This window comes from Tiliqua scincoides, chromosome 1 (assembly GCF_035046505.1).
Source record: "Tiliqua scincoides isolate rTilSci1 chromosome 1, rTilSci1.hap2, whole genome shotgun sequence".
Taxonomy (NCBI): Eukaryota; Metazoa; Chordata; class Lepidosauria; order Squamata; family Scincidae; genus Tiliqua; species Tiliqua scincoides.
This window is the reverse complement of record NC_089821.1, coordinates 218,945,941-218,964,099: the sequence shown is the minus strand read 5'-3', so window position 1 is coordinate 218,964,099 and position 18,159 is coordinate 218,945,941. Positions and strand designations below refer to the sequence as shown.

Below are 18,159 nucleotides of genomic sequence, written 5' to 3'. Positions count from 1 at the left end.
TCCAGAATTTCTCAGCACACTTCTGGTGCAAAACAGTGCAAAGGCAGAGTCTTCTGTTCTTCAAACAGATAAAAAGAGAAAACACTGTGATAAATACATGAAGTCTGGGCTTTCATGGAGAGGAGATGAGGGCTTGTATTATTAATTACAAACATTTTGCTAATATGAAGGGTACAATTTATGAAAACGGGCTGCCAAGGGATATGCAAGTGAAAAAGGTTGGGAACCACTGCAGGAGAACCAGGAATCAAATCCACCTTTAAGGTGTCTGGTGTGTTAAGCCAGAAGCTCTACGTACAACGTACAACCCATAATACATAACTGAGACCGTGCAATTCAATTCACAGCAGAGAGATGCAGCTGCATAGCCCTTTTTACGCAGATAATTATCTTTCAAATGAGTATAATATTCAGATTGACATAACAAATATAACTCTAATCTTTGTCATAGGTTTGATACCTCTATATTAAATAAGGGGTCTCCTGTTCAAGACTAAGGAAAACTCACAATGGAACTTCACCAGATTTTATTGCAATTCTTGAGATTGTAACTGTACTGTCAAATATAGTATGAGAAGTTGCCCTCAGTTTTCTTATAAAAGAGAGGTGATCTCTTCTATCTGTTAAATGAAAAGGAACTATATTACTATTTGAAATGAAGTTGGCTCACAGAAGACAACAGCAATATTTTCTTGCAGTCTCTCAAATCCTTGTAGATTTAGGCAAGAAAGTTTGTCTCAACAGGTGGACATCAAGGTCCCAAGAAGAATAAGGGTGTTATAAATGTGCAAGTAAGTGTTTACACATTCATCCCCAAGATACAGCACCCTTCAGTCTGAAAAAATTCATATACGATTGTCTATTTACAATGTATGCCACATCTTCAAATATGGAAGCCCTCCAAGCAGTTATAGTAATTTAAAATCAATAAAAGCAACAATAATACAATAACCATATTTTCATTCCTTCTGCTATATAAAGTGCTTTGTGAACTTTTAAGTTGAAAAGGGGTATTATTATTACTACTACTACTACTACTACTACTACTACTACTACTACTTTTGGCCGATCTCGAATATCCCATTACTGGGCAAGGTGATTGAGCGGGTGGTGGCGTCCCAGCTTCAGAGGGTACTGGAGGAAACGGATTATCTGGACCCATTCCAATCTGGCTTCAGGCTGGGGTTTGGGACGGAGACTGCCTTGGTCGCCTTGGTGGATGACCTTCGCCGGGGGATGGACAGGGGGAGTGCAACCCTGTTAGTCCTGCTGGACCTCTCGGCGGCTTTCGACACCATCGACCATGGTGCCCTTCTGGGCCAGCTGGCCGGGTTGGGGCTTGGAGGCACTGTTTTGAAGTGGTTCCGCTCCTTCCTGGCTGACAGATCCCAGAAGGTGGTGCTGGGGGATGCCTGTTTGGCACCCCGACCTCTTAGGTTTGGGGTGCCGCAGGGTTCCATCTTATTCCCCATGCTTTTTAACATCTACATGAAGCCGCTGGGAGAGGTCATCCGGGGGTTTAGAGTGGGTTGCCATCAGTATGCTGATGACACCCAGCTTTATCTCTCCTTTCCCCCTGATCCCTCCTTTCCCCCGATTCCCCTTTATCTCTCCGCCCCGAGGAGGCGGTTGGGGTCCTGGATCGCTGTCTGGAGGCGGTTAGGGGCTGGATGTAGGCGAACAAGCTGAAATTAAATCCGGATAAGACAGAGGTGCTCTTGGTTCGGAAATCCACAGCTCGGGTGCTGGACTATCGTCCTGCTCTGAATGGGGTTGCACTCCCTCTGAAGGAGCAGGTCCCTCTGAAGGAGCAGCTTGGGGGTTCTCCTGGATTCACAGCTGCTCCTGGAGTCCCAGGTGGCGGCGGTGGCCAGGGGAGCCTTTGTTCAGCTTTGGCTGATTCACCAACTGCGACCGTACCTGAGCTGTGCGGACCTGACCACAGTAACCCATGCCCTAGTGACATCTAGATTAGATTATTGCAATGCGCTGTACGTGGAGCTGCCTTTGAAGACGGTCTGGAAATTACAACTAGTACAGAGCGGCTGCTCGTGTGGTTGCTGGGGCACGTCGGTTTGACTCTGTCGATCTGTTGCTCCGGCAGCTGCACTGGCTGCCGGTTCTGTTCTGGGCCCAATTCAAGGTGCTAGTTTTGACTTTTAAAGCCCTTTACGGCTCGGGTCCGGGGTATTTGAGGGACCGCCTCCTTCCCTACAATCCTGCCCGTGCTCTTAGATCATCTGGGGCGGGCCCTTTTGACTGTGCCGCCACTAAGAGATGTGAGAGGGGCGGCGGCCAGGAAGAGGGCGTTCTCGGTGGTGGCCCCCGAACTGTGGAATACCCTCCCCTTAGAACGGAGAACTGCTCCCTCGTTGCTAACGTTTCGGCGTGGACTGAAGACCTTTTTATTTCAAAAAACTTTTAATTGTTGATAGGCTGGCTGGCGTTCTTGCTTTTTATATGAAAATCCACGGGGTTTGTTTGTTTTTAGATTTTTTAATTATTGTAAATTGTTTTTAATGTTGTATTTTTAAAGTGTTTGTAAGCCGCCTTGTGTGCCCGTTGGGCAAAAAGGCGGGGTATAAATTAATATAATAATAATAATAATAATAATAATAATAATAATAATAATAGTAGTAGTAGTAGTAGTAGTAGTAGCAGCAGCAGCAGCAGCAGCAGCAGCAGCAGCAGCAGCAGCAGCAGTAGCAATCCACAGACAACCTACTGACAACCTGAAATAGTCAAGTTATAGTAGAACAATGCTTTGCTGGAGTTTGCCAATTAATGATGCTAAATTTAAGAAACAGTTATTTTTTATGTGTAGGGGACATGCAACTGTAGACTAGGTACCACTCATAAATACAGGAGAATCATCTCTATAAAAGTATTTCTGTTAAAACAGGCAGGAATATGATAGCCATCCAAATAGAAGTTGATTTTTTCCCCTCGACATTGAAATAAATAATTAAAAAGCAATAAATGACAAGGAAAGTCAGAAACTAGAAGCACAAACTTATTTCCATGTTTCTCTAATAGATTAGTAATTTGTTGGCAATGGCTTTGACAGCAAACAGATGGATGCACCATTAGTTACAATGAACGCAGCAGATGCTGAGCCAGCCCCCATCAGCTGGACATGTCAGGCAGCCAAGTGCAAGAGCCCACACTTTTCAAGTGGGTACAGGTTGGCACAGCAGCTCTGGAACACTAGCATGAAGCCCATTCTCTCTTCAGTCAATAGATTTCAGATTCCAGCTCATTTCAGCACATTGGAATTGAATCCAGGAGGCTTGGAGAATCATGCATAGCAGTTGCTAGTAAACTAGATAACTAGCATTAGAATAGAGAAATGAAGATATGCAAGATAAAAGACAGATTGAAGCGGTTCACTGAAGACTTGAGCACAAAACAGGAAGTTTCTGAATTTCTTTATATGCCTGTTCTACTTTTTGGTAATAGTGAGTAGAATTGTTTGCCAAGGGTCAAAATCAGCAAAGTATGAGCACATGTATCAATGTAAGCTGTCCTAGAGTTATAAGTGGGAACACTCACTATTTTACAGTTTACATTTTTTTCTTTGTACAATATATCCGGCAAGAAAGCAAACAGATGTAAGACAGAACAATAATGTAGACTGTCTAGGCTGACCATTTGAGAATTTAAGCCTACTGAAGCAAGGCCTGTTTCCTTATGTGTTTTGTACATTACTTAGTTTTTGGAGATGCTAAACAAATAATGCTTGTCGTGACCCAGTTTTTATCCAATTATTGGAAAAGCTAATTTCAGACACTGTTCTTTTGCTAATAATGATGGATTTCTTCCTATATGTTAAAATAAGAAAAAAACATTTTTATTCAGCCATTTTATGTTTAACATGGGTTTATGCCATATTATGATTGATGAATGGAGAAATGGAACTCCAGTACATGTACCTATTATTGAGAAGCACGTCAAAGTTTACTACAATTTTACACTGTAAAAAAAATTATGGTTGCCTCAACTACCTGTCATGTATGCAGCATAATCTTTAGAGTATTAATCTTATGATCACCAAAGCATGGAATCATCAGCCCTCTGTATGATCTAGGTACACTTTCTATCCATCACAACATTTACCATGTGGCATTTTTAAAATGTTAAATGACAGTGTGTTTTATTTCTGACCCACCCTCCAAGTTAATGTTTCCATGGTTCCCTTCCTTGACTGAAGCAAAAAACTCATTACATAGACAATTTCATCGATAAAGAAAGGGAGGAAACTGCAAGACTCAGTAGGAATAAGGGCAGAATATTTTGCATGTTATCCCAGTGCATTTATTCGGCATTGAAATACATTCCATTCAATCAGCTTGAACAGATAACATTTTACTACAAAGATAGTTACTATTTTAAAGATTAGGAATCTCAACAGTTTTAATATGACTGGGAGTCATAATGGTAAATTATAAATCTGAGGGTTTTTTCCCCTTTCAGTATAAGTTTGCAGCTTATTAGTGTTCAGTCTGTGTTATTTTGAACATTAGACAAGGAGTGAATCTGGCGGCAGTGGCTGGATTCTATCCCCCTTTACTGCAGCTTTCCCATCCCTTTCTTTCCTTGGACTTGTGCTAGAGAAATAACTAGTGCAGATCTGATAAGACGCTTTGGAGAGAAGGAAGCCTACAGATGTGTAAGGGGATTTTAATCTCCTTTTGCCACTGAAATCTCCTGATTTTCCCCTCTCAGGATACAGCATGCCCGGTTTTGGTGCAGCTGCACCAGCGAGGGTGGGGAGGATAGGATTAAATTGTAAAACATCTTTCTGCCAGCAAAATTCATTCATTTGAAATGGACAACACTTTTAAATGAAACATTTAAACTTTAAATTAAAGTCAGAAAACTTTAAAAATTCCAATGTATGCAAACTTTGCTAAAAGAACATGTAATACGCAGCACAAGATTAAACTCTGAAATGCTATATTCTGATCAAGAAAGAAAAAAATCTATCTCTTTTCTAAATATATAAAAATCAAAGACAACTTTTTAAGTTCAAGGAGGCAGGAAAGAAAAAGTAAGAGGCAGCACAGACATTAGGAAGGAATTCATAGCCCAATCCTGAGCTGCCCGCGGTGCCTCGGTCCGGCAGCTCCATGGCAGGCTCCCGCTGGATCCCATGCCTCCTGTGCTACCACAGGAGGCTCCTCGGGAGAAGCAGACGTTCGTCCCTTTCTCCTGAGTAAGGTAAGCAGCCCTGCAATGGGGCTACTCACTTTAGCAGCAAAAGGTCATCGCTAAAGTAAAGGTGCTCGTGTTGGGTGAGGAGCCTGCCCAAGTGTCTTGGATCCTGCAAAGCTCGGCTCCGCCTCTCCCTTGCCCCCGACACGCCTCTCCCCCACCCCTGACACACCTCCCCCTCCCTGGAACGTCCCCACCTCCTGTTCCGCAGCCCAGCAGTCTGGGAGAGCGCCGAGCTGCAGAACCCGAGCTCCCATCGCAAGCCAGCCCAGCTCTGGCCAGTGTTGGGCTAGCTCCGGCAGCAGCCCGGCAGCAAGCCCCACAAACATACCTTACGGCACATTTGCAACTGTGGTCCACAGAGCGGAGCTGGCCGCGGACCACAGGATAGGGCTCTCAGACAATATCAATATAGCGCATCAGATGACAAAAAGCAATTAATGAAATACTGGAAAAAGATAAGCGGATCTTAATATATGCTATGGAGATCAGGGATTTGAACAATAAGAAATTAAAACTACCATTTTAGAATAGAATAGAAAATTTATTATTTATTTTGTAGTTTATGATGGGCCTAGGTGATACTGGGCAAGCATCAGATTCATCTTTATTGGAAATTTTGTTCATTGGGATCTAACATTTCAGACAAGTTTCAAAGGTATACAAATCCACACAGGATGAGCCAATAAAACTGCAATATAAAACATGGTGAAAATGGAGGTGCATTGGAATTGCAGAAGGTATTGTGAGGAGATAGGATGTAGTATCTGCAGTGGCCCTTTGCTCTGGTAAATCTGGGAGACATGGGGATAAAGCCTGGGCTTTCAGCAGTGGGTGTGCAGCACAGCTGTAGCCACTAGTTGCAACAAGGTCTTCAGGGATATAAGCAGTACCTGGAGCAGGAAGAGTTTGTGGGTTGTAGTTGGAGAGAGAGTGGAGGAGGGAAGAGGAGACTTGCTAGCTTATCAGACTGACTGACCGACTCACTGTTAATGGACTGGCTAAATATTTAATGGACCTGCGGATTGACTGGCAAACTGACCAACGGACTGGAGGATATATAACGAACTGGTGGACTGACTCACGGACTAGCTAACTGACTACCCAACTGCCTAATGGACTGCCTGACAAGCTAGCTAAACAGAGACTGCCAAGTGGTGCAGAACCTGGAACTGCACCTGGAATTGCTGCTGTCTTAGGAACTGGGAGGAGGGACTCTGCAGTTCCATATGCCAGTTTTTTTTTTTACTGGTGTTGGGATACAGTGGTAGTTTTTGTATACTGCTAGAGTTAGCTGTGGTTAAGCTGGGGGAACTAATTAGCTTTAAAGTGGGTATAGGTTCTCTAGAAACTAGTTAGCTTTAAAGTGGGTATAAGTTATCTAGGCCAAGTTTAGAACAGGAATTTGGCAAAATAGAAGGTTACATATAGCTGTCTATAGTTCTTCAAGCACGCATCTGAAGACTAAGTATTACAGTCTTCATGCAAAGACTGCTTAAAAGTACTTCCCCTTGGACCACTCAGCATACAATCCTCATGACTGGCAGTGCAAATGTGAAGACAAATACATAGGCTTTGGCAAGACACTTTAAAACGTTATACCTAACTTGTGAAATTCAGTCACAAAGCAGAATTTTTGGCAGCTTCCTCAGGGGACTGTTAATTGGTCCTGTGTGGTCACATGTTGGTCCTGTGTGGTCGCATGTTGGAAAGTGGTTCCACTGACCAGCTGAGTTATGGGCTCTTCCTGGGCAAGAGATCTGGTATAGAGGGTAGAGCCTCCGTTAGCCTGAAGATAACATCCAAAGGTCGCAAGTTCGAGGCCACTGGCAGCACTGTGAATGGCGAGACCTTGAAGCAACTGACAAACTGAGCTGAGTTATTCCACCTGCTCTTTGGTGTGAGAGAAGAAGTGTCTTGGCTGCCCAAGTGAGAGATGAAGGAGCTGCTTGTCAGCCAGCGTGCGAGGCAACCGGGAGCCAGAAGTGATACCAGACCATGAAAGATCCATCAGAAATGTTCTTGAAAGATAGAACCTTTCTGATATTGTAAAAATCCCCTCGGAGGTTTAGAGAGCCTGCCTATGTGAACCGCCTTGAATAAAGTCAGAGGAATAATCCAATGACCAGAAAGGCAGTATATAAATACCATTATTATTATTATTATTATTATTATTATTATTATTATTATTATTCCTTCTTACCATTCAGCACTAGATCATAAATCAAGGCACTAACAAAGAGGTTGGTCCTTATTCTGCTTCCTCTAATTTTTGCTCTGTCACCCAGACACTCATCTTCCCTAACCAAGTTCTCCAGCCTGTGAAGTAACGTGGTTTGCCTTGCTGTTGAGGCAGCATGCATCTGCTCAAGCATATTCTCTCCAAGAAGCAGATCTTTACAAAGAAAATCACAATTGGGTGGCTGCAGAGACCACTCCTGCATAAGAAGGAAAATTACATTCAGGACTCTGGTTGGATATTCTCTGGTTTCCCAGTAACTTTTATATCCTTTTATCAGAAATGCATGGTTTATCCTTTGCCTCTCCTCTCCAAATAGTTCCAGGGATAGCAAGTGAAGCAATGCATCTTTGTTTGACAGTTTCAACTTGTGGCCTGTTTTCTCTTTCCTTGTATGATACAGAACTAGTCTACTGAAAACTAGATGTATGAATAATGTGGCTTCTAGTTTGATTTTTTAAAAAAATCTATGGCCCTATCATTTTAAATGGCATGTATTTCACAGATTAGTTTGAAATTGTCTCAGTTCAGTGAGCCCTTTTAGGACAGGGAACTATTCATTTATTCAGCTATATGAACTGGTTCATGAAATTTGTTGTTGAAAGGAGGTATATAAATATTCTTCTTAAAATAGTAATAATAATATTAATGCTGGTTGGGGTTAGCAATCAGGAATTCTTCTGTATTTACACACACACACACACACACACACAAATCAGTAAGGGAAAAAAAGACTTCTAAAAGTTTTACTTCAATTGTCATCAGATTATATTTTTTTTAAACAAAAATTGACAAAATAAGAACATTTCTAATTATTCATTTCCAGCATAAGACTCATAAAAACAAAAGATGTGCATACATCTTTTTTCTTTGATAATTTTTTTTTCTGTAGAAAAAGCAAGAGTGATTAAAGATTAATTAAGGCTAGGTCACTTCATGTGTTAATTAGTTTACCTTGTGGCCCATACTGGCTCATCTGAGTTCCGTAAGTACCGCTTGAATTACTCTGTGGAAAGCTACCAATTCCAGAATGCATTTGGCCTCCAGGTGAAGGATGTGGTGACATGGAAGGTCCCGTTTGCTGAGGTGCATACTGAGATAGTTGAGGGTTTCTCTGAATGCCTGTCATAAAACCTAAACACAACAAAGGGACAAATTAAGAATTTTCATATAAATGTTTCAAACACTTATTTAAAAAAAACACATTTAAAATCTGTACTAGTAGCAGTGAAAGTAGTTCTTTGTAAAACAAAAAGCCTTCACATTATGTAAGGTAAATAAAGAAAAAGTAAAAAATAGGAAACAGAAATTTGATATTATCACTCTACTATATTTCTGTTTACAAAATCCTGTCTAACTTGAGCTTCTGGAAAAATAGCAGCTCAAAAAAACTGGGCCACTTTTACATAATTAGTCAGGTAATTTAACAAACATATTAAGAATTTGCTTTTAGAACAAGAGATGTCTATGTTGCATAAATCTACACAGGAGTGCAGCTTGGGAGTCCTCCTGAATCCACAGCTACTCTTGGATCAACAGGTGGTGGCAGTGGACAGGCTTTTGCCATATTTGCTTTAGTTGGACCTGGTCACAGTCGTCCACACCTTGGTGAATCTTAGACTATTGGAATGAACTATATGTGGGCTGCCCTTGAAGTCGGCTGGGAAACTGCAATTAGTTCAGACTGCAACAAACCGTGTAGTTGCTGGGGCTCAGAAGATCACGTCTGTCAATCCACTGCTCCAAGGACTGCATTGACTGGCAATTTGTTTTGGGGTCCAATTTAAGGTGCAAGTGTTAAGCTTTAAAGCTTTAAGCTTTATGGCTTGGGATTGTGGTAATTTAGTGACTGTCTGCTTCCATATATTCCAGCCCATCCCCTAAAATCATCTGAAGTGACCCTGCTTTGTGTGCCACCTTTACCAGAGGGGTAGCAGCGAGAGTCAGGGCCTCTTCTGTGGTGGCATTGCAGCTGTGGAACTCCCTCCCTTATTAGTTAAGAACAGCCCCTCAGAGGTATTCTGGCAGAGGTTGAAGACATTTTTATTTCAGTTGGCATTTTGAAGGTTGGTGGGGTAGAGCTTCTTTTATCCTTGCTGCTTATGGCTTTATTATTGCTTTTAATGACGCTCTTCCGCCATTTAATTTTGGGTGCTTGTTTTTAGTTGTCTATATTGCTGTTTAACTATAATCTGTAATGGGGTCTGTGCATTGATGTTACTGATTAACTGTTTATCTTTTATTGTGTATTTATACTGTTTTATGGTTACTGATGTCTATTATGAACTTGTTGGCTGCCCAGAGCTTTGGAAAGATGGATATAAATCTTTTAAATATATATGGAGGGCTGATACATGACTGCAACACAATGATTCTAACTTTGTGCTCCAGATAATAGAAAAGCATACCATCATTCAGAAATATTATTTGTGAATACAATGCTACTGATGTGGTTTGGATTTTCCTAAATGTGTAAAAATGGTGAAAAATTCAATACCAAGAGAGTTACATTCATATTAAAATAATCTAAGGAAGCAAGCAATTGGCATTCTGACTCAATGCTATGGAAATTAGTATCTCTTTTAGGCAATATAATGCTAAACAGATTTCACAAAGGGGATTATTGGAAATTTATAGAGGTGGCAGTGGATCAGTCAAAGATTTGACCAGTGCTGTTAAATTCACTCAAATGCTTGGACACTGATTCCACACAGAATCTATGCTTACTTTTGGCATCTTGTTGAGTGTCAGTGAGACATCCCAGCTACTTGGGTTGTGGCAGCTGGCCACAAAGATCATATTTAAGACCACAATTTGCCCATATAGCTCGGAGAGCTTAACTAACAACAAGGTACTTTATTCTTTCATTTTGTAGAGGAGACCACTACTAGATGTTTTTGTGCTCTTTATTCAGTCAATGCTTAAAGTTTTGGTGGGTTCATGCTTAATGATTCCACCTTGGTGTTGATAAAATGCGCTTCCAAAGGAAGAGTTTTCAAGTACCAAGTATACAAATTCAATCTGCAAACCCACAAGATAATTGCGCTGGGCTGATCCTTTCAAGTCCAATTGGCAGACGGAAAGATTGTCCTAATAAGGGTATGTTCAGATCAGTACTCCTGTTATATTTTCATTTTTTCTTTCATTGCCTTAGAATACATCTCCATGTGTTTTCCATACATAAATGTTTTCTCATCCAAAATTGCACCAATATGTACCATTCATATCTTTGGGGTGTTGAATCCAAGCACTGAACTTTCAGATCTCAGAATTAAACATATTATAGCTTATATTTCAAAAATTAGATGAGAGACAAGTGGGACTGAAATTTACAAATAGAGGCAGAACTGTAGAAGATAACGTGATGAGAAGAGGCAACAGATAAGGAAATCAAAATAGATATGGACAATAGAACACTTTTCAATGTTTTCAGTGACAAGGTGCTAGGCTAAACAAAATGTTAATAAAACAAAAGACATTAAATTAAATTTTTTAAAAAGGACAGGAATAGTGACCCTAAAATCAAACAAACCAAAAGAAAAAAACACACCAATATAAAGCGGATTAAAAAATCTGAGGTCAAAACTGACCAGCTGATGAACTAAGGCCTCCCCCCTAAAATTACTTTAGCAATATAGGAGCTGCTTTTGTTCAAGGGCCTCCACCATGTGGGCCTCCTCCTTGTGAGGTGCTAGTTCTCTGTTTGGGACCTGCACAATTGCCTGCCCCACCCAGGCATCCAGCTAGAAATTTTTTAAATCATGTCTCAGCTGCACAGGAGTAACTCACAGAACAGCAGCTCAAGAGGCTGCTAGCATAACATTTAAAACATACATTTCTAACCCACATGTTACAAGGGAATCATGAGAAAGGAAGCTGGTGCAAGGCCAGGCAACCATCTTCCATCCTGTGTGCCTGTCTCCCATCTTCTGTGTGTCTCCTAGTCCCTGGGAACTGTCTGCTTTACCACTGAGCTATTCTCATGAGAAGTTGGACTCAAACCAATGACTTTAGAGCTGCACCTGCCCGATACTATGAGAATGGGGTGATAAGATGCATGTCTACTTAAAAGACCCAGGCTATGTTTATCTTTCATGTGTATTAATTTAAAGGCAACTGCTAGATAGCCCCTCTCCCTAATCATGGGAACATTGCTTGCTGGCATCAGTCTGCCTCTCATCCACCGCATATGTCTTTTTAATAAGAACTCTGGCAGTTGCAACATTTACAATGATATAAATTTCTTTGCTGTTAATTCTTCTATTTCTAGCCAATTAGCACTGATTTCCTGATAAGTAAACCCGCTGGGCTATAGAAGACCATGTATTTGGCCATTGCCTTACTCTTGGACCTTGCTGGACAGTGACAAGCTGTGTCACCGTAGAGTCTCCGAAATGCTGTAAGTCTATGCCTAGAGATGCCTCTGGATGCCTGGACGTACTCCTGTAAGTTGATGCTATGTTTTAGCCAAATAAAGCTCTTTTATGACAGCCTTGTACTAGCCTTGCCTCTTTCTCAGATCCAAAAAAAGCTCCAGTACATGGCCACAGCCAGGGGCTGGAACACATCCCTGAAACTATTTCTACTGTCAGGTTGAGGGCTCAAGCGAGAGGTCTCTAGAGTCCACTACTCCTGGCATATCATCATGTGAGAATCTTGTAGAAAAATAGCTGAAGTTCAATAATTGAGCTGGTATAGCACAGTGACTAGAAGATGGAGCTGTGAATCATGACTTTCCCAGTTCAAAGTTGGCCTTTACTAAGCAGGTAGCCTTAGACAAGCCACTTCCTCTTAGCCTCAACTCCTCAGAATAATATATATATAGTACGTACTTTACAGGACTATCGACAGGACAACATTATGTTAATAAAACCTGAACTGCTCTGCACACTCGGAAAGATACAAATACTAAGTATTTTTATTAATTTACTTTCAAGAACATCTGAAAGTATGTTGATTGATTCAGACTTTTAAAATACGATGAGTTAAAACACAACTGACCTAATTGTATTCAGTCTGCAGATGAACATAGAATAGTGTGCTTTCTGCACTTGCATTTTCCAGGACTAGGAAATCAGACAGGAGGGGGAACAGAGATATCCTAGTGTCCATGGTATTACTTGGTCTCTCTCTCTCTCTCTCACACACACACACACACACTCTCACTCTCTCTCTACATTAAAAGCAATGTGTTTCAATTTGGACATGATGTTGGTAACTGTAACTCTTTTCTCTAACATTAATGAAGATGCTCCATTAGACTCATGCATTGGAGACCATTCTGATTACAGGTGGCGCCTGGGTATCCACTTCTTGGACCCCCCCCCCCCGGCAGATAATCAAATCCTCAGATTGTGACACTATCCTCCGATCACGACCAGAACTGCACTCCAGGCCAGGAAGGCCATGTGCAGCCTCCCCAGCCCTCAGAAGGGTCTCTGAACATGACTGGAGCACAGCTCTGGTCACAATTGGAAGACAACAGGTGGGGCAGATCCATGAGTTTGGAGCCCATGGTGAGGTAAAACCATGGGTCCCAAATCTGTGGATAAAGAGGCTCCACTTGTATTTCACTATCTTTAAACATTTGCATTAGCAGTGCATTCTTCTCATCTCATAGGTAGACTCATTACAAAATCAATTGGACCTTCATCAAAGAAGCAATGGATGATGTGGAGAGTGGAGGCAGGATGCTCTTTTAACTAGCCCCTAATAACCCATCTTCCAAAATGTCAAATGCTGCATTTTAAATGTGGAGAGAGGGGAGCTGTAAGGTTAATACAAGTCCCAACTCATCACATTGAGGGTGCAATCCTAACCACTTTTCAGCACCAATATCAGGGCCATACAACATATGGGTGAGGGATCAGACATTGCCATAACCTGAGGAGGCCTCCATGACTGCCCCCCAATTGCAGGACGCAGCACATACCTCACTGGCACAGCTATCCCAGTGCTGTAAAGTTGGTTAGGATTGTGCCCTTAATTTCGCAAACCACCTCAGTATTCTGTTTTTCTCCCCCTACTCTGCCAAGGCAGCCACAGTCTGCTATGCAATTTCATTAGCTAATATAAATGTCAAGAGCTTCTAGCTAGTGTTTCTAGGTGCTACTAAAACACCGAAGGTTCACTGGGCCACCATAATTTCCTTTGTGTTTTGCAAGCCTGACCATTTATGTTCAAGTTTGTATCTGCTGCTGTGTGCAAAATGACTGACATGTTTCTTCACAACATTTCAGCAAAAGATGTTTCCCTGCTTGTGTGAAATCAGTCACGCAACTCACCATCCTAGCACAAGTGAAATTTTTTTCACATTTTTCTACCATAAAGGTTGTTACTGACAATTCCTCTCTAAGGTGCCAAGCTTCTAATGACTGGAGAGGTATGTTCATTTCTTTCTATATTTTTAAATTCTCTATGTTTACATTCTGAATATTCTCTTTGTGTTTGTTTGCCCATTTCTCTTCACAAACTGATTTGCTTTGGTGAAGACAGAAAATAATGACCTAGCTAAAGCTTGAACCTAGACCCCCCAGTGTTCCACCAGCTGTGCTATTAAGTTAAGTGGCTGAATCTCTCTTCCAATTCCTTCTCTGATTCGAGAAAAACCTCATCTATGTATGGCAGGCAATGATGTTTAAATATATCCCCTCCCCCTTCTTGTCTAGCCTTGAAATTAATATCATCTATCATTGATAAACTGGAATCGGGGGAAGGATTAGACAGATCACCCAGATGGTAGCCTGGGAAGAAAGATCCAACCTTTCCTTATGCAAATCTTGCCTAATGCTGTCTTTTATATATATATTGTAAAGTGACACATAAGGGGCACAGAAACCAAGACGTTTGTGGAATTTTGACAAAACAAGGAAGGAAGCAAAGAAGTGTCGTAGCTCACGTGCAATAGATTGTCTTGCTGTGCAAACTTAAACAAAAATTTTTAAAAAACACAGCCATTTAAAATAACAATGCCTGCTGAGGGCCAGAAGTGGTGTCACTAGGCAGGAAGTGATGTCATTAAACAGTTCATAACAAAAAATAAGCACTTTTTCTCACTTAGGAACTCATTAGCTGCAAATGACAGAAGAGAAAATATAAAAATCTTGATTATTTTTCAAGATATGGGACAGCAGTAACTCCTTAGCACTGCTCAGCAGCTGAGAGCCTGAGGGTCGGATAAAAAGCTTCCTTGGGCCACATCTGGGCCCCGGGCCTTATGTTTGACACACCTGTTCTAGAGCTTTGAGAGAAGAGATGTGCAAACCCCATGCTCTTGGGTGGACAGGAATGTACCAAGTTCAGAATGAGAACCTTCCTAATAAGCTTATTCATTGTCACATTATCACTCAGCCCATAACAATGTACAAACTGATGTTAAAGGCATCACTTTCTGAACCAGATAAAAATCAACCAAAACTGGAGTTGGGAGTCAGCAGCATACTGTTAGTACTGCACTCCAGCCTTACAATTTCTGCCAGGGGAAGTTCAGAGATGTCAAAAAGTATTGAAGAGTATTGATAGTACTTCCATGGTGCAAGAGTGCACTAGTGTTTTCTAGTTAAAGAACTCTGACTGTAAGAACTGTTTCCAATATTGATCCTACTCTGTTGTTATAGTAGATGAGAGTCATGTATGGCATCTCATCATTGCCATAGCAATGCTAAGAATCAAGTTCTACAGTCAGCTGTGTTTCGTGAGGTGTTGAGTTGCTGCCTGGCATGTTTCACAGTCTCAGCCTGTACCAGACTCACTGGTACAGTACCTCTTAAAGAAGGTCAGGAATACTATCATGACCCATAGGAAGAATCTGTGCTCATCATGGACAAACTAATATATTCACTAACTGGGAGTGAAAGGTTGTGGTGAATACCTTTTGACTGATAAAGTCCAACTTCTTGCACTTATGTCACAAGGATGTCATTTGGAGTGACTGCTGACCTTGGCCCTTCTGAACCACTGCTGCAATGGAGGAAACCAGCAAATTCAAGCATCCAGATAGTTGAAGAGGATTTCAAATATGACATGGAGAGGATATTTCTACTCGTGTTTGGAGCAAAAAATCATGGAATGTCCTGTGACTCTCGGATAAGTCGGGGGTTAAACTTAGGGGGATGTCTGACTATAGTTTTCTCTGATTTTATCTGAGGTCAGATCCTGAAAAATAACCTACCAGGAATTGTTATCTAAGAACTGTACAGTCTCTAATTTATTAAAAATATAGTAAAAGATCATAAGATACATTTTTATTAATTAATTTTTTAAATTATGGTCTTCACAACCTTTTTGTAAACACTATCCAAATAAGTGCACTGTAAACAACATACCAGTAGAACAGTGGTTGCCAACCTGGGCTACATGTACCCCCAGAAGCACTTGACAGGACCTTTAGGGGTACTTGAAAAAGAATTGAATAACTGCAGAAAAAGGCAGGTAGTGCTGCAGAATGCCTTGCAGGACCAGCAAGGCAGGAAGGGAGGTAGTTAGCTGATTGCGAAAGCCGCATCAGCTAGTTTTTGGTCATCAATTCATGTATGAATCAGTGATTGAAAACCAGCACAGTAAAAAAGCTGAAACATAATATGGAAAGTGATCGATCACCAAGAATTGCTCAGGACATTTCTGGCGCCAAACAGTGCAAAGGCATAGTCTTCCATTCTTCAAACAGATAAAAAGAGAAAACACTGTGATAAATACATGAAGTATGGATTTTCATATAGAGGAGATGAGGGCTTATATTATTAAGATTAATTACAAACATTTTGTTAATATGAGGGGGACAATTTATAGAAATGGGCTGCAAATGGATATGCAAGTGAAAAAAGGTTGGGAACCACTGCAGGAGAACCATGAATCAAATCCACCTTTAAGATGCCTGGTGTGTTAAGCCAGAGGTTCAACATATAACATACAATTTATAACACATAACTGGGAGTGTGCAATTCAATTCATAGCAGAGAAAAGCAACAAGGAATGACTGTGAGCAGCTGTACATAGTTGCAAGCCTATTTACTCAGAAGTAGACCCATTGCTTTCCATGGGTGTTATTCTTAAGCAATGGTGCACTGAATTGCAGCCCGGGACTTTGTTTCAAATGGAAATGGACTTTGCTTCAAATGTGCAGGAGGTCTGGTCTAGAGGGTAGAGCCTCCATTTGCCTGAGGATAACAGCTGAAGGTCGCCAGTTCGAGAACACCAGCACCATGAACGGCGATACCTTGAAGCAGCTGACAAGCCAAGCCGAGTTTTTCCATCTGCTCTTTGGCCGCCCTTCAAGTGAGATATGAAAGATTGTCAGCTTGCGTGGGAGGAAACTGGAGGCCAGAATGTGATACCAGATCATAAAAGGATCCATCTGAAATGTTGTAGTTCTTGAAAGACAGAACTTTCTTCAACTGTAAAAATCCCTATAGGGATTTAGTATAGTCTGCCTGTGTAAACCGCCTTGAAATAAAGTCTGAGGAGAAATCTGATGACCATGAAAGGCGGTATATAAATACCTGTATAATAATAATAATAATAATAATAATAATAATAATAATAATAATAATAATAATAATAATAATAATAAATAAGGACTATATCCTGGTGTTTTAAAAAAACAGACCTCTGCCAAATGCAAGCATTTGCAAAATGAAATGAGGCTTGCTTGATTTCAATGGAAGCCTTTAGCCCTTTTCTCAGGAGGAGAATAAAAGGTTAACTTTGGCTGGAGTTTGCCAGGGAGGTTACCATGGAGAAGAACAGTCCTCTAATTATCTCTGCATTGCTTCTCTGGTGCCAAGACTTACTTGAAAAACCCTAACTGCTGAGTGACCTAGGTGAGAAGGCAAGGTGATCATCTTAGCTTGATTTACTGGTATAAATTTCTCACCCTAAAGGCGAGTATCTACAGCAGTGGTTCTCACACTTTTAGTACCAGGACCCACTTTTAGAATGAGAACCTGTCCGGACCCACCAGAAGTAATGTCATAACTGGAAGTGACATCATTAAGCAGGAAAATTTTTAATAATCCTAGGCTGCAATCCTATCCAAGAGTAAGTTCCATTTACTATCATATACACAACAGCCTGTTAAAAGAACAAATTGTAACATTTCCCCAAATTTAGTCACATACCATGGTAGCATTATGTCTAATATATTAAAAATAAAATATTGAAATGAATGGGAACTCACCTGAAATTGGCTCGTGACCCACCTAGTGGGTCCCAACCCAGTCTGAGAAACATTGATCTACAGTGTGTGTGTGTGTGTGTGTGTGTGTGTGTGTGTGTGAGAGAGAGAGAGAGAGAGAGAGAGTCTCTCTCTTTCCCTCTCTCTCCTCACATGAGTGACTCCTAGGTAACTCTTGTCTCTTGCTTGTTACCCAATGCTGGTACCCGCATCAAAATTAAAATATATGTATTAAGCATGTACTCCTTTGGTGTCTCTCTAAAGTATAGGTTATTGTAAAGTGATGTCCTATAAAGACAAAAAACTAAATCAGTGTTTGTAGGTTTCAGATATGATGTTCAGGACATTTAAGGAGGTCTTTCTAAGGAAGGTCCACTAAGGCAAAATCTCTTTAAGTGACAATGTTTGACAGCAAACAGCGAACCTCAAGGAAGTAAGAACTTCATGGTTCATGAGGGAAACCTCTCTCAGGAACAGTGACCGCATTCAGTGCATTTTATTGCAAGCCTGGTAACGGGAACATCCACTGTCACTT

The 18,159-nt window shown here is 41.0% G+C and overlaps 1 protein-coding gene across 8 annotated transcripts in view; it reads right to left on the bottom strand.

Annotated features, from left to right (window-relative positions):
* ARID1B (AT-rich interaction domain 1B) overlaps positions 1-18,159 on the bottom strand; it is a 505,408-nt gene that overhangs the window by 103,154 nt on the left and 384,095 nt on the right. For all 8 annotated transcript variants that reach the window (XM_066615941.1, XM_066615976.1, XM_066615949.1 and 5 more), the window contains one exon: positions 8,408-8,587. In XM_066615941.1, coding sequence (XP_066472038.1) covers positions 8,408-8,587 — 180 coding nt within the window. The remainder of the gene's footprint in view (positions 1-8,407; positions 8,588-18,159) is intronic.